At 46.6% G+C, this 17,199-nt stretch overlaps 1 protein-coding gene across 4 annotated transcripts in view; it reads left to right on the top strand.

Moving 5' to 3' along the window:
- CNPY1 (canopy FGF signaling regulator 1) overlaps nucleotides 1-17,199 on the top strand; it is a 365,573-nt gene that overhangs the window by 174,377 nt on the left and 173,997 nt on the right. For all 4 annotated transcript variants that reach the window (XM_086941482.1, XM_086941484.1, XM_086941483.1 and 1 more), the window contains exon 3: nucleotides 16,141-16,256. In XM_086941482.1, coding sequence (XP_086797608.1) covers nucleotides 16,141-16,256 — 116 coding nt within the window. The remainder of the gene's footprint in view (nucleotides 1-16,140; nucleotides 16,257-17,199) is intronic.

Here is a 17,199-nt window from a genome sequence, read left to right as displayed (position 1 = left end):
TCCAGTCAGTGCGGATCTGCACAGCGCCACCTCCCAGAGAGCAGAGGTCCTACAAAAAAGTCTCTATATACAGTCTGACGCCTGGGGAGTATTAAAAAGGTGAGTAATCTGTGGCTATATAGTGTCTTTACCAGAAAGAGTGTTACAGAAAGGTAGGTAACTTGCTCTTCCTGGTTCTTTGCCCACCCCACACAGGTCAAGGCCTTCTAGATAGCAATCTCAGATCTTTCATGAAAATTCCACTACCTCTGTCTGTTCCTCAAGGGGGTGTAGGTCCATTCCTGCAGACTTGGTGACTGCAGCGGCTGTAAGTCCTGTACCTTGCGGGACTGCGCCTTCACTGGCTTTAGCCCTGGTACTTTTCTGTGAAGTTGCAACCAGCTAGGGCATTGTTGACAGTAAGCCTGGCCCTTCTTTGGTACTGTATTTAAAGCAGAGTTGGATCCTGCTCACAGAGTTCAACACTTTAAGACAATTTTCGATAGGTACTACACTCCCGTTGAATTGTATAGATGGGCACACCAGTTGATTCCAGTCATTCAGAAGGCAGTGGAGCCTTAGGATTGTCTTTTCCTTTGGCATATGTGAAGCCTACTATTCTGACTGACGTGGAAAGGGGAAGACAAAGCAAACATACATGTGTTGGGATCCACGCAGTAAGTTACATGCATATAGACAGTGATTGTGTAGGTGTAATAGGTGTAAAACTAAGTCAGAGATACCCTTCTAAATTTTTATGCATGCGTTCCCTGCATAGGATTATAAGTTAAAAAAAATTGAGATGGTCTAGGGGATAATTAGGACCCCTTTTCTCTCCTATACTTCTTTTATGTCAACATGTTTCTGCCACTACTGCCGCAAATGAAGGGTCGTTTGCCCTTCCTCAGGACTAGCTATCCAGTTTAGTACAAATCCTTTTTCTGGTACATATACAAATATTCAAGGGGATGTGTGTTTTTGACGAAATAAGTGTTTCTATATACAATGACCTTGTTTGTCCCTTTGTGTATAGACACTCATGTGTTTAAGTTTCATCGATAAAGTTACTCAAACTGGAGAGCAAGTGGGAGCATAACCCTGTAGTCACACTTTCCTCAGGGGTTGGATGCCACTAGTCATTGCCTCTTGCCCCCGTGCAGTTAACTCGGAGATATCTGGTACAGAGGTCTGAGAATAACGAATACAGCAACAGTATTGGGAGAGTTCTCACTTTGAAAACTAATTAAAGAGACTCAAAGGGCGCAATCACAGCCTATTTAAATGCACAGAGAGGTTTATTACGTGAGTAAGAGGAAATTGTGAAGGTGTTCCAGGACTGCTACCAGAACTTATATTCAGAGGAAAGTAACGCCACAATAAGCACAATAGATTTTTTTTCTCAATGGGGTACAACTTGGGACACTGTCTTATGGAACAGAAATGGAAGGTTATGTGATTCTATCAGAAATCACAGCGGCCATTAAACATTTTACCATCTGAGTAAACTGGGGGGTCTGATGAGATCTCGCTAGACTTTTACTTGCATTTTGGTCCGGTAATACTCCCTAAAATGTTTGTACTATTCAGAGCGGTGCAGTTTGGCCAATAAGTCCTAGAATCGTGGTCTAGATCCAATATAGTTTTTTTTTCAAGAAAGATAAATCCCCAACATGTACCGGGTCTTATTGACCCATAGCTTGGATTCACAGAGATGTTAAAATATATTCTAACATGTTAGCTACCTACCTGAGCAGGATTATTGCAAGACTAGACACTCTGTGGCAAAGTAGATATGTCCTGGTAAGAGGTACTGTAAAACATATCAGCCACTCTATTACGTCATTTGATGTTGCAGAATCTCACAATGATCCTGCTCAACATTGACAACGCCTTTGACAGTGTTGTGTAAATACCTATGGAGTGGTATGGTTAAAAGGGGGTTTGGGTCAAGGTTTGTTAAATATATACAGACCCTGTATGTGAATCACAGAGCGAGGCTTCTAGTGACATTATATTCTTACGAGGTACATGGCGGGGATGCCCCTGATCTCTTCGGTTTGCTCTATGAATTGAGCCCTTTTTACAGATGTTATTAAATGTGAAAATAGAATTTCGCTTACACACAGGCCATTTAACTAGAGTACTGGCATTTGCAGACAGTGTTGCAAAATTAGCTATTAATCTCGGTACAGCTATGAGTGAAATTGAGTTAGAAGCAAACCTGTTGAGGACAGTATCTGGATTTCGGTATCGGTTTACTACAGTAAAACACAGATAATCTATGACCATAGGCTGCTGCTGACTGATGGTAAACAAACTTTACTCTGAGTTAAAATCTCAACTAATACAGGACAAACTATTTCATAGAATTATGGCTCGGCAGTAGACAAGATCACAAGAACCTGAAGTGCTAGGACAATCTTTAAGCTGATGATCATTTGGCGCTGTAATATTATTAAGATGTCGATATTACCAAGGGTGTTATAGTTATTTAGAGCTATACTACTCAAACTTGGTGCTAAGTGGTTACAGAAGCTAGACCCGTTTGGAATAGTTTGATATGGGGGTATAAGCTACTAAAAAGGGTTCTTAAATTCGAAAGACTCTCACTTGGCAAAGGAGGATTAACTTTTCCCAAATTTTAAGTATTACTATTTTGTCGCAATGATGGAACACGTTTGTTGTTTAATAGTAGACTTAAATATGCAGGGTCATGACTCCTAGTCCGCTATCAATTTATGACCACAGCCTGGTCAAAAATGCTCCCGGCTTCCAATTAAAAGTTATAGAGCAGAATTGCTACAAAAAAGTAAAATTTAAGACTGTAATGATGGCAGTCAGAGGTTGGTGGAAAATATCGGATCTGATGAAATTCACAAATTATAATTATCACACCCCTTTATTCCATGAGTATTTCACAACACCTACTGTAAGAAATGCGAGAAATCTTCATAGGAGGCGGCTTTTGTTCTTTACAATTCCTTTAAGGCAACTATAATTTGGGAAATCAGGATTCTTAAAATTATCTTCAGTTTAGACACTTTTTGCAAAAGATTATTGCAAATGAGATTCTAGGGGCAGACATTCCTACAATTCAGTCAGTGAGGTCAAGTAAGGAATCTACACTCTGGAGGCTATATCAGCAGCTTTCTAAAATTGATGTAGGTGACATAGATACACAGTCAGCGAATTGGGCAAGCAAAATTAATATGGTGGGACAGTCTATTTTGAGGAGTCATTAGCAATGAGACATAAAGTCTTATTATATGCCAGGTTGAAAGTTCAACAAATTTTCCAGGTTGAAAGCTCAGCAATTTTTGATAGGCATTACACCCTAATTCTGATAGCCCAAGGTGTGGTTGCACTAAACCAGATGATTTACATATATTTGCCACATATTCCGCACTGACTAAGTTCTGGACAGAAAATGGAGGAGTTTGTATCCACAATTACAGGTCATGTTTATTATTAGGATTGGACAGTCAGTCTCAAATTTGGTGATTAGTCTCCAATGGTTTTTGTTTATGGTTATTGCTAGTTATGGATATTGCCGGAAACCATAGAAACTATATAGCAAGAGAATGGTTAAATGCAGGTCCCCGACTTTTCACCAGCGGACAGTGTTTTATCTTTCAGATTATGTAACAGTAGAAAGGTCAGGACGTTTGGTTGCAAAATCTGGAATCCTCTAGCGAACAGGCTAGCAATATAGAAGGATCAAGCTAATGAAACATGATTAAAAAGGGGACTTGGAAAGGACAGGTGATTACATCTGCTGTGTGTGTGGCTGTAGTATATGGGAGACCGGTTATTATATAGGTCTTAATTATAAAATGCATTATGCTCAGATAAAATTGAAGGTGAGAAAAAGAACATCTGTATTGAATATGTAATTCTGTGCTTCTCTCTTGTTTTTTGTTTGTTTTTGTATTTCTGCTAGGCATTCTCTAACCATTGATTGATGATGTATTGTTGGACAACTTCTGGGCAAAAAAGGATACAAAATAATAAAAAAAAAACATTTGGTGCCTGTTTCCTGGGTTACATGGCTCAGTGTAGTTCGCTCACACAAAGTGGGGACTGTATGTTGGTAGGAAGGACCAGACTGACAGGATGGCAGGAGCGAAGCTATGCATAGCCCCACTTGCACTTTAAAGAAGCTGCCTTAGCCCACACACAAAGAACTTTAAACTTTCCTTTTGTGCCTCCAGACATCCTGGGGTCAGGGCAGGGAGGCAGCAAATTCCAACCCCATCTGCAGGGTGAAAATTCTAGAAGTTTCTTCAAATTCAAAGCCGGAACCTGGTTAGGACCCTCAGACACACACTACAGTTCAATTCCGGCCCTACGGAGGACTTTCAGAGGACTACCTTGCTGCTTTTGGCTTGCTATGTACTTCAGAGGAACTGCTTACCTGAAGCCTGTCCTGTATCCTCAGATGACTGCCACTGTGGCCGAGACCTGCTTTTCTGCTTGAAACCAGGACTTCCAGATTGACTTCAAGAGGTAGTTGGCTAGCATCCTAATTAGAGCCTCAGCTACAGAAAAAGCTCCAGCCATCTTGCACCCGCATCTGGACCCAGACTGAGTGAGTTCTGCACCTCCAAGTGGTGCTCCTCCACTCCTGGACCCGTGGGAGTGGTGCTAAAGGTGCTCAGATAGCCCAAATTTGACGCTTGGTACTTAGAAAGTGTTTAACCTAAAAGTGCCTTGAGAGCCAAGAGTAGACCGGGACATACCCACTCGCCGATTCACCCAAAGTGTGTTACTGGTTCGCCTGACTTTGCAGTAGGTACTGCTATGTTTTTCTCCACAGCAGCAAATCCTGTATAGCAGCTCCTTGCTTAAGGGGTATCCGAACTCATGGAGCCCTCATTGGCTACAGCTTCCAGCTTCACCCTGCAGGAGATTTTCAACTTCCAAGAAAGAGACCAGGTCGGGAAGTAGAAATCTTCACTGCAACTTCGTCCAGCGGCTCCCCGATGACGACGTGTCAGATACCGTCAGCTGCTTTGCCCCGCTGAACTTTACCTTCTCAGATATTTTTCTACAAAAGTTCTTCTAAGTCCAAAGGTAAGCGGAGACCGGGCCCAATCCACCTTTTGAATCCAAACTGCGCTCCATCGCCGTCGACCATGACTTTCGAGTTTGCGTGCGACTAGATGTTCTGCAGTTGGCGCTTTGATCTTTTAGGCGCTATTTTATACATACTTACATTCACACGTCCCATTCCACTAATTAGATTTTTTTTTTTTTTTTTTGTCGTTTTGGTGTCAAATAATTTATTAAAATGTACACATTTTTCTAAATTGTTGTGGGATTTTTCTTTCAATGTGTTTTCACTTTATTACTGTTTAAGTGATGTGTAAATACTTTTTTTTTTTTTTTATTCTTTTTTGGTATCATCATAAGATTTTAGTAAGTCAGAAATGCCACCTTTCTCTGCTACGTTCTGCCATAACCCTGATTGTTCACTGCTGAATTCATGTTAATCACAGTCCCTTCATGAGCTGTGACCAACATGAATACTTTATTATTTTTTTTTTTTTAAACCTTTATTGATGGCTAAAGAAGGGTAATACACAGCTTCACGCCTACAACCTGCTACGGCAGGCCGGCAGCTACCAACGGCGGAATAGCGGTGACAGTTAGATGGTCAGGCAGTAAAACATATTGACACAGCATGTCGCCTACAACCCAGCAGGGCCGGCAGCGATTCAAAGCTGAAATAACCCGCTGAAATGTGCATTACAATGCCAGTAAGGAAGCAACTTATAAACCAGCAGCAATAGTCAGAGGTTTCTTTTATCATTTTTGTAAAGAAACTGCAAACAACAAAGACAATCCCCTCCCATGATATACCACCATACGCAGTATGTGGATCAGAGGACACTAAGATGAGGAGCTAGAGAATGGTAAGGAGTGTAGATAGGGTCCTACGTAATCAGGATGAGTGTAGCTCCGCATCCATTGGATACTTCCTACTGACATGGGGGGAGGGGAAACAGGGGAGGGGAGGAGGTGTGAGACGGGGGGGTGTTACACCATCAAAATCAGAAAGAGTAATAACGTGCAAAGGTCATGGAGGTTGTGACGTCCAACTCATACAGGTGAGGTGAGTAAGTTGTCCGATCCGGGGGGGGGGGGTGCATTTTACCTATCTGTCAGACGCTAGGCCTCGTGAGTCGGTGAGGCTAATGGTCCAGTCGTCACCTGGTGCAGAGGGTGGGGCAATGTCCCGGGAGTGTCACCACAAGGCATCGGGTGCAGCCTAGACTAATGATAAAAGACACCCAGCGGGGGGAGGAGCGGGAAGGGATTAGGTGTAGGTCAGTACCACTAGAGTTCATGCTTCCGATGATTCCTCACTCTGTTGGCGGAGGAGGTAGGAAGTGAGGGGACCCCAAAGATCCTTGGGGCGATATTTGTGTGGTAAGAGTTCGGCATAGTTATGGAGTTGATCTTGCCAAGTGAACATTGTGGGTAGCTACGTCTTGAATTTAGGCGCTCAGCCCCTGCCCCATCTACATGCCACTTGGCGCTTAGCTAACAGGAGGCTCAGTACGAAAAATTTCCTGTGTGATTTTAGCGTAGGGACAGCATGGCCCAGCAAGGCAACCCTAGGACAGGGGTCAACAGCTACCCCCGACCATATCTGACAAGGCACTAAATATCTCGCGCCAGTACACTGCAACCGCTGGGCACGTCCACGCCAGATGGAAAAAGTCAGCACCCTCGCTCCTGCATCTGAGGCATTTGTCGTTGTCTCGTAGGCCGAAACGGAACAATTTGTAGGGGGTATAATACAGTCTGTGCAATAATTTGAAATGAATTAGTCGTAGAAGGGCATTACCTGTCACTGTATTTGTGTGTGAGCAGCTGTCCTCCCATTGTTCGTCCGATAGCGGTGCGTCGAGGTCTTTATCCCAATCACTACGAGCTTTTAACGGTGGGGGTGACGGGGCAGGTTGCACGTGTTTGTATAGCATAGACACAGCATGTTTGGGGGTGTCCTTTTGTAACAGGTTGTGGAGGGGTGCAAAGGTATCTGGCTCATCAGGGAAGGCAGGAGTGACAGCTTTGGCATTCTGCCGAAGTCGGACATAAAGGAACGTATCCATAATATAGGGGGATACTCTCCAAAGAATTGTGCTGATGTACGGAACTGCCCTTGGAGGTAAAGATCTCCCCATGTATGCAGCGCCAATTTCGCAAGTAGTTTACGGCCAATTTCCTCGCAGGAGATCCGCAGACGCGGGTCATGCGCAAGAGGCATACATGGAGAGTATAGGAACTCGACCTCCATGTGGTCCGCCAGGCGTTTCCATGCCTGAACGGTGCAGTCCACCGTAGTCGGGCCTCGGTCTATGACACGCGTGGTAGTGTATAAATAACCCGATGGCTGCAGAGGCCGCATATATCCGTCCTCCACCGCCAAATGGGCCATGAAAGGAGGAGGATGAAACCAGTACGCTGCGAAGTGACACTGGGCACAGTCGTAATACCGTTGAAAGTTGGGGACATAAAACCCACCTTGATGATACAGTAACATGAGGGTCTTCAGGCTAATCCTGGCTTGTTTGCCACCCCATATAAGGCGCGTCATTTGGAAGTTGAGGGCACAGAAAAAGTGGGGGCCTGGGCTGTATGGAATGTTGGTGAAGAGATACAGCAGCTTGGGAAGGACCACCATCTTAATCAGGGAGATGCGTCCCGCCATTGAAAGTGGGAGGTGGATCCACTTTGTGATGTTGTCGGACAGTTTATCCAAGACTGTGCCATAGTTGGCCCTAATGAGAGCCTCACGGTTCCGTGAAACGATGATACCGAGGTATTTTAGTTCCTCAGTTTCCCATATCAAAGGGTAGTCCAGGGGGAATTGCGCGGTCTTATCAGTTAAGGGGAATAGGGCAGATTTAGACCAATTAATTTGTATACCAGATATGGCACCAAATTTAGTAATTTCACGTAGCAAGGGATTGAGGTTGTTTTTCGGCTCATCAACATACAAAGTCATGTCGTCGGCATACAGTGCGACGAGGAGCTGGCGCTCCGGGTATATGAGGGATCGGTGATTATGGTGTTGTCGGAGTTTGGCCGCTAACGGCTCAATGGCGATCGCAAAGAGGGCAGGGGAGAGAGGGCACCCCTGTCTGGTACCTCTCTGGATCTGAAAGGGAGATGACCTGGCACCATTTAGCAGGACTGAAGCCGTGGGGTTGCAATAAAGTAATTTGATCCAATCCAGAAAGCTATATGGAATGCCCATTCGCTCAAGAAGAGCCTGAAGGTAATCCCACTCAAGGGAATCGAACGCTTTGGTAGCGTCAAGGAAAACCGCAGCTGCCTCACAATGGGGGTTAATATCTTGTAGTACTGCTTGAAGGGTACGCAAATTATGAATGTCGCTCTGTTGGGGACAAAGCCTGCTTAGTCCGGCAAGACCAAGCGTTCCATCAAAAGGTTGAGGTGCGACGCTAGTACCTTCGCTAAAATTTTTACATCGGTGTTGAGCAAAGAAAGGGGTCTATAGGAGTCGCAGTGCTCCGGTGGTTTGCCTGGTTTTAGGAGGGACGTTATGAGGGCTTCGCGCATTGTAGGCGGCAGAGTACCCTCTTCTAGGGCAGAGTAGTAAACTTGCTGCAGTATCAGGGCCAGAATATGGATGTAGGCCTTGTAAAAGTCAATTGGTAACCCGTCAGACCCCGGTGATTTGCCCGACTTCGTGGACATGATGGCATCTTTTATTTCGTCCACCTCAAGTATATGGTGCAGGAATTTTTGCTGAGACGGACCAAGCCATGCAATGGCCGTGTCCTCCAGGTATGGACGTAGCTCGATGGGGGCCAACCTTTGGTGTAGAGAGTGGAATAATGGCTCGTGAGGATGCGGAGTTGTTCTGTGAGATCTCGTTGTGGAAGTAGGTGTTCGTCCAGTAATATTGAGACGAAATTTTTATATCGAGAGGCTCGAATGGCAGATGCGAGCGCCCTACCCGGTCTGTCCCCCTCGCCAAAAATACGTGCAGTGTGCTGTTTTCCGAGGAACTTACACTCCCTAGCTGCGGCTTCTGTGTATTCGTTCAGCTTGTCCCTGAGCAGGGCATTGGTAGTGTTTCCCCGAGCGTCGCGGGTTCTGCTTTGTTCCAGTTCGCGAAGTTCGGATTCTAGCTTACGCAACTCATCTCGTAGAGATTTAAGGACCCCTCCCCCCTTAGCGATGCACCAGCCTCGCACCGTGACCTTAAAGGCCTCCCAAACCGTTGTGAGATTCGACACCGACCATATATTGCGCTCAAAGAAGTCTTGGATATCCTGTCCGAGTTCTGCCCTAAAGGCAGAGTCTGTGAAATGGGCAGGGTTGAGGCGCCAGCTCAGGTAAAGGGAGACCTCAGTGGGCAGACTGTAACGGGGTCCCCCAGGGTGGCCCCGCAACAGGGCGCGAACTAACCCGATGTGACCCCCCCTCTTATTTCCACAGCCCACGCAGTATTCGGAGTGGTACAGCCCCGACTCCTACAGTTGCGACGAAGAGGACGTATGGCCCTTTAACGAGCCCGGAGGTCCAGAAGGGGAGGAGTCACACAGGTGGTTAAAAGAAGAGAACGCCCAACCTCAGGTGTGTCTATACACCGGAGGAGAGGTCAGAGTGAAGAGGAGCGGAGAGGCGGGAAGCAGCGTTGAGGAACAGAGAGAAGAAGGACGAGAGAGAAGAGCGGAGCGGAGGAGCGGAGAAAGTGGAGAGAGCGAGGATCGGCGGAGCACCATCACCGGGAGGATCGACGAGTCCGCGATCCAGTGGGGAGAACCGGCGGATCAAGAGAGGTCCTGGGAGTTTGTACCCGAGAGCAGCGAGAACCGAGCCTGGCAGGAGGAAAGAGACGTCGAGACACCCACGGAAGAACAGGGAAAGCCTGGAGGCCAACACCACGCGTCGCCCAGCCGTACGCCAGGAGGGGTACGGCTCACGGAGGTACGTGAACGCTTCCTGGGGTGGTTTTCGGATAAAGCCCGACGATTAACGGGCCGAGGGGGGAGGAACCTGAGGGAGGTCCCCAGGGGGGAAAGCACGAGCACTCGCCCTCCTCCTTGATTGTAAACCCAGAGCACAGTTGCACTTATCTAACCCTTTCCCTCACACCCCCTTCCCTGTGTTCACAGCAGTAACAACGACACCTTACTGATACCTGCCTCTCGTTTCCTTTCTCCCCTTCGGCCTCGGCGTGGGCGGCCAGCACGGAGCCTCCAGATCCCCCTGAGCGACGGAGTCCGGTCCAGCGGAAAGACGAGGGAACCCGAAGGAAACCACCCCGAGAGAGAAGCCGATCTCCCCGGAGGCCCATTGTCAGAAAGACCTGTACTGATGCGCTGTATGAACAATTAAAAGCCAGAGTAACTAAAACACGTCTCCTGCCCATTTCTGGTCCCGCCGTTACACAGACGTAGCAATATTAGGACCGGGGAATGATCTGAGAAGGTTCTGGCAAGGTGTAGGGCGGTAACCAACCAGGGAGCAAGGCCTGCCGAAAGGAGCACATAGTCTAGACGTGCCCACGTAGAGTGCACGGCAGAGTAATGAGTGCCCTGTTTGAGGGACGGGTGTAGGTGTCTCCAGGCGTCGATGTAGTTGTGTTCAGCAACAATGGAGGACAGAATGCGTTGGGGATAGGAGTAGTGTGAGGCCTGGGGGACAGATCTGTCCAGGCGAGGGTCTATGGCAGTATTAAAGTCCCCACCCAATATAACACAACCTATGCCCAATGTTTGGATTTTGCCCCACATTGTGAGAAGCGAAGAGGTGTCGTCGGAGTTGGGGCCATAGTAGCAGGCGAAAAGGACTGTGTGCGAGTGTAGTTTCCCCCAGACCATGCAGTACCTGCCGCAAGAATCAGCTTCCGTACCAGCAGGTGTAAACCTCACCCCTCGTCTGACCAAGATTGTGACCCCTCAAAAAAAATTGGAGTAGGAAGAGAAAACCTTGCAGGAGGCCCACCTGGAGGCGAATAAGGGAGAGCTATCAGGCAGCAGGTGAGTTTCCTGGAGCATGGCTATTGACACGCCTTGTCTGTCAAGGTATCCCAGAATTTGCCTCTTTTTCCTGGGGTTATTTAGCCCTCGAACATTCCAAGAGGCTAGACGAAACTGGTGTGATGGTTGTGTACCCTCTACGTCACCCATTCAGACATGTATCGAATCATGTAGTATATGATGGCGCGAGCCAAGACCAAAGCACAATTGATGGCATGGATAGGACAGTTACCCCCCAAAATCCCCCCGCAGACCCCACCCAAAAGAAACATGTCAAACCTTGCAATAACAGTAGCAAGTTCGAAGCACCATCCCACCCACACCGGCAACCCTAACTAGCCGGGTATACAACAACCACCCACCTACCCAGAAACATAACAAACCAAAGAGTATACCAGATACTACACTTGCCCCAACCCTGAGAAGGGATGGGGAGCTTGGGGGTTCGCCCATCGGGGGACCAAGACTAGGGGCGCTAAACCAGCCAACCACCTCCCTATTTGCACCCACAGGCAGTCGGGTGTACCCCGGACGCCTAGCGTGGGGCGGTAGTGGGCGACCGAGCGCTAAAGGGATACGAAAGACCGGTGGGATTCGTACAGATCAAGCATCTCATCTAAAGTACTAGAAATCAGGCTACACATAGGCACAGGGTATAGATCGCAGCTCTAATTGGATCAACATCCCAGTATGACAATTCAGTCTTGTTGTGACATGGGTGAAGGAGACCTAGATTAGAAAGCGCACAATGATGGGACGTGGTTGGGCTCCAGGAGGAGGGCGAGCTGCCAGGGATCTGTGGGCCCTCTCGACGATGAGATGTGAGGAGAAGGATCCTTTACCAAACAGGTCAGTGACTACAGTCTCTACAAAGGTCTCCATCTTGCCAGTGTTGGTGGACTCCGCAAGGCCTAAAATACGAACATTATTACGGCGGGAGCGAGCTTCCAAATCCTCATTCTTGTCTGCAATGAGTTTGAGCAGCTTGTCCATTTGAGTGACCTGTTTGCTAGTCGAAGCAGCGCCATCTTCCAGAACCGAAATCCTGTCTTCTGACTCCTTAATGCGAGTGTCATGTTGCTCCAGCTTGGTCACTACTTTGTCCATGCGCAGGTTTATGGAGTCAATTTTGGAGTCTATCGTGGATAGGCTTTGCCTCATGTCCAGCAAGAGTGTCTTCCAGTCCTCCTCCTGCGGGGCCGAGGACGTAGGACTGCCTTCAGTCTCTGGCGCAGTTTTGGGAGCTTTTTTAGCTTCGAATGGAATTTTGGACTGGCGAGCATCGTTGCGGCCCATATCTCGCCTGGGTGTCCGCGACGTTATATGAGGGGTGGACTCCAGGTCGTAAGAGGGTCCAGACAGAGAGGGAGGAACGGGCCACCCTCGACTCGGCCAACGGGACTGACACTGGTGGGACGCAATGGGAGCAGCAGGCGCCAGATGAAAAGAGGAAGGGTTCCAGGCAGGTCCAGCAGTCAAGAGGTGCAAGTCCAGGGCGGCAGCAGTATTGCGGACTGGCGTCTCACGCAATAACAACAGGTAGCGCCGACCGCGTGCTCTGCAGCAGCACCGCCCGGCCCCAGGCAAGACCAGCAAAAAGAAGACGATGTAGCGTGTGGCCCTCCACCCGGGGGGGGAGGGGAGGGAACCCCTCCGTGCAGATCGCCCCTGGGGGGGCAACAAGGTGTGGAGAGGCCGGTAGATAGGGCGAGAGGCACACCGTGGCGGCACAGCGCCGATGCAGACTTGGTTGAAAGGGAGCAAAAATACAGCGGGGTTAACAGGGAGCCCCCAATTGAAAATGACCAGGCATCAGTGACAGGGCTACCGCAAGGGCGACAGCAGGATCCGCAAACGAGCAGCAGGCCTTGTGTCCGTGGGGGGTGCCAGCCACGTGGCCAGGGGACAAAGGAGCCACCAGTCGGCGTGGCGAGGGGACAGGCAGCGTCCCCGGCAGGAAGAGGGACCGCAACCTCGGAGCTGTAATTGAAGGCGGTGATGGCCGCGAGGTGAAGAGAGGAATCCCAGGCTCAGGGGGTGTAAGACCTGTGTTTGCAGGTGGCAGCCAGGCTCCTGGGGCGGGAAGCGCGATGCGGAGCCAACACAGCGCCAGGGGGGGGGGGGGGGGGGGGAGGATGCAGCGGCAGGGAGACGAGAGTAGACTGAGGCCGCGCTCACCTGAGGTGTACGTTGGGGCCCCCCCGGGCGTGAAGGAAGGCTCCGGCGATCAGATCTGCGGGCGCCTTCCAGCAGGTAAAGATCTCCCGGCAGCGCCGGGTAGGCCGCAAAGCTGCGGCCATTCACGGCGGCCCGGGCCGTCGCACGAGAGCACCGCCTCCAGCTCCGCAGCAAGGTCAGTCCTCAATGACCGCCGACCGTGCACCAGACGGGAGTCTCCGGCCAGGAGAGGCACCGCTGTGATCGGCCAGGTGTAGCGGAGGCAGCGGTGCGATGCTTGAGCAGTTTACCCGGTCAGGATGGCTGAAGGATGTTGAAAAGCGCTCAGTCCGGCGGGAGCCTCACGGCAGTGCGGCTATCTTGGTCTGGCGCCACCTAGCGCCCCAGTGATGTGTAAATACTTTACACATTGTCTCTAAGTTAAGCCTGACTGCTTTTGTGCATAGCTACCAGAGGTTAATTTAGTGACTTTTTGTGGTTCACCCTGACAAGAATTGTGGCTGTTGCTTGAGTAGGCCCTCACCCGACAACACCATTTCTCACAAGTTCTATTTATTTCTGTTTGATGGAAGGAGGCCAACTCCAGTTTCCATGATTTTTTCATTAGCCTTTCCAGGTGTCTGCTATAATTTCCTACTGTACTAATCCCCTTTGAAGACTAAATAAAGTTCTGTATTTCCTGACCTCGGTCAGAAAACATGATGCTAGTCTGGCTACAAGTGGATCCGCACTGAGTAATAGCAGCTCTCTTGATTTAGGATTGCAGCAATTCTGTCTCCAAAAAGTACAAGTGATTCAATATCCAGTGGCAACCATGATTCTAAATGCCTTTTGCTACTGTCATGCCAAGTCTCTTATAAAAGGTCTTCACTGACTCAGAACCAGAACTCAGATCAAGTTTAAGGTTTTAATGCCTCATGCATGTTGAGGGGAAACTGAAATAAAAGAAAGAGACAAGACTTTTCTAGGCAAGGCAAAAGTAGTTTTTTTCATTACAGCCGTGAGATCTGTCACCTACGTAGAGCTGAAAAAGCTGGTCTCAATTTGATACTCGCAGGCAGCTGCTTATATAGTCGAAAAAGTGATGACCTAAGTACAATTGTCTAAAAAAGTCAATAACAGGTCAAAGAATGCATGCGTTTATAATATACTTTTACATAACCATCACATCACCCGTGTTTTTTTAACCTTGTAACTTTTTCTCTACATTCTCTTTATCATGGTTCTAACAAACCTTTATTGAAACATTAACCTTCTTTCCCCAAGTGTGTTCATTTTTATATTACTCTGTTCCAAAGGCTTCTTATCTGACTCTCTATGAACATTTGAACTGTATATTAGACATATTAGTAAGACTTACTAAGACATACTCAGTGCTGTCTCATAACACACCTGGGAGAACTGCTTTCTAACTCTGCCTACCTGGACACTGGGGTACTCTTCCGGACATTTGGGGCTGATTGCTTCGAGGAGGTGTACGGAGCGGGACTGCGAGTCCCAGCAGTCTTTGCGCCACTCCATCGGCCGCACCTGGTGACTCTTCCTGCCCCCGCCCCACTGGTCCTTATCACGACTCGCGGCCCCCGCTCGCAGTTGCGAACCTTTTTGGATGTTAGTGCTGTCTCGTAGCACGCCTGGGAGAACTGCTTTCTAACTCTGCCTACCTGGACACTGGGATACTATTCCGGACTCTCTATGCTTTAGACTAAAGTCACCTTTGACCAAAATGTTCGGAACCACGTCTCAATTAACAACGAGTATGGACTCTGCTTGTGTGCTGTGATTATAATCTCTTCAAGGCTTGTAAACATCTTTTTCCAGTTAACTGAAAATCTGCTTTGCTTTCTGGTGAACGTTAACTTACACTGCATCTTTATGAAAGCAAGTCATATATTGCTCTTTAACCTCGTATTGCTCTGTATTGCTTGCTACTAATGTCTGCGGTAGCACAATTTCCTCACATTTCATTTCCTCCTTAACAGGCATAAATGTATTCTATTTACAGTACCCAATTTTCCTGAAAATAGCCTCCTGCTGTACACTTCTTGATGCCCCATCATGCCTATATCAACACTTTTGTGATCTAACATCCATTTTAGAAAATCACAGATAGGAGGCCCCCACTTTTCTATGTTGGCTTCCACAGGGTGGAAAGATCTTTCACTAGACTATAGGTTCATTTTATCAATATAATGTTTTACTGCTCACACTAAAGATGTGTCTGTTTTCTGAGCATGTTTAATCTTTCCTGGTAGCAGGTGTATTGAAACCATGTTGATATGTTGATGCCTTTACCAAAATGCATAGTATTCTTCTGGAAAGCTATATGTTTTTTTTTTATTCATGTGTATGCTCTGTGACTTCCAAAAGAATGAGGAAATTTTACAAAAATCATACATGTAATTTTATAACTCACTGATGTACTCTGTTTTGTGTGAACGAATGACAGAGTCCCTTTATTAATTTTCATTACGATCAACTACCATTTCAGGCTCTCCTGTGGTAATGGTTTACATTCTACTGTCTACAATGTTCAAAGGTGTGACAGCTACAATGAAAGTAAAAACATAACTTTTTTTGTTGGAAAGTACTTCACAGTTTGTTTGCTTTCTTTGGCATCTTCATTCAGACTGATAGTTGGCAACCTGATGGAACTTATTGTTGAGTTTACCATTCCCTATAACTTGTTATCATAGTACTAAATTACTCTAGTGTATAGTTTTGTCTTTCTGTAAAAGGTAACATTCTGCAAAAATACAATTTTGGATTCTTTACAGTTGTGCCACCTGGGTCCTCCGTAAAAAACAAAAATACAGCTTTAGAGTTAACGTAGATCTTTTTTAAAATTTGTTCTGTAATATTTCATCACTGATTCATATCTAATATAATAATTGAATTCCAGTATTAAACATTCCGTCTAAACCATGAAATTAAGGATGTGCTTTTTTCTCTATAGCTTGCAGGGCGCTGGTAGATGAACTTCAACATGTATTGAGTAAAGTAAACCCAAAGAAGACTGTAGAAGTAGGGTCATTTCGAATAAGCCCCGATGGGACACAGGAAAGAAATAAGGTAAGGATAATGTGATGATGGATAGTTTGCTGTAATTCGTTTTTCTCAAAACAGAAAGCAGGCTTAAGCATACCGTTTTTTACTTATTTTTATTAAGTTGCGAAGTGTAAGAAATTGAATTATAAATTTGTAACATTCATTGTTTTATTTATTTGTTGATTGGTGCATTTCTAATCTGATTTTTTTCCCCTGTACAAAAGAATTTTACACCATGCCTTATGACAATTGGGCTAGTGCTTCTCATTAAAAATAGCTGGATGGATTAAATATGATCCTCTCTTGGACCATTTTTAAATCCCTCTAATAATTGAACAGTCCGTATACTTTATTAGTGGGTACTCCTTGTAGTAAGAGGAATCTGCATTCTACATGTCATAGTTGTTTTAAAAGGTAGCATAAGGAATCTTGATTATTTGTCTGATGTACTGCAATGTAAATCACCAATTTGCACTTCCTATCTGGCCACTGCATTACCCTAGCTAGGATTCAAGCTCCCTTTAAGACTGCAGCACTTTATTGCTACTTCTGAGCGACTGCAAGTTATTTGATTCGATTTGAGGTCTTTATTCTGTTTGAGATAAACCATGAAAGTGCAAATAACAATTCACACACCCCAGAGGAAGAGTCCTTGTCATATCAGTGCTACATCTGACATAGAGAGTGCAAAATATGGCACGATGCATTGAAAATATTTAACAACCCCTAAGCAAAGGATGTCAATATAAAATACAAAATGTAAAGTGCAGAATATAAGCTAAGGTAGCAAATTGAAAACAGTAAAATCAGAGTAATACAGGATGTTACACTGGTCATGACATGTTCCTCTGCTCATTCGGCTTAACAAGACAACAGCATAGACTAGCATTTGCAGAGCGTGAAGTCATCCAATTTATTATAAAGTTCAATTTGCAAACTGCAGGTTGTTGCGTTGATGTAGGGTTAA

This window comes from Lissotriton vulgaris, chromosome 10, assembly GCF_964263255.1.
Source record: "Lissotriton vulgaris chromosome 10, aLisVul1.2, whole genome shotgun sequence".
NCBI lineage: Eukaryota > Metazoa > Chordata > Amphibia > Caudata > Salamandridae > Lissotriton > Lissotriton vulgaris.
Note: the sequence above shows the minus strand (reverse complement) of the source record. Positions and strands in the feature narration are given on the sequence as shown.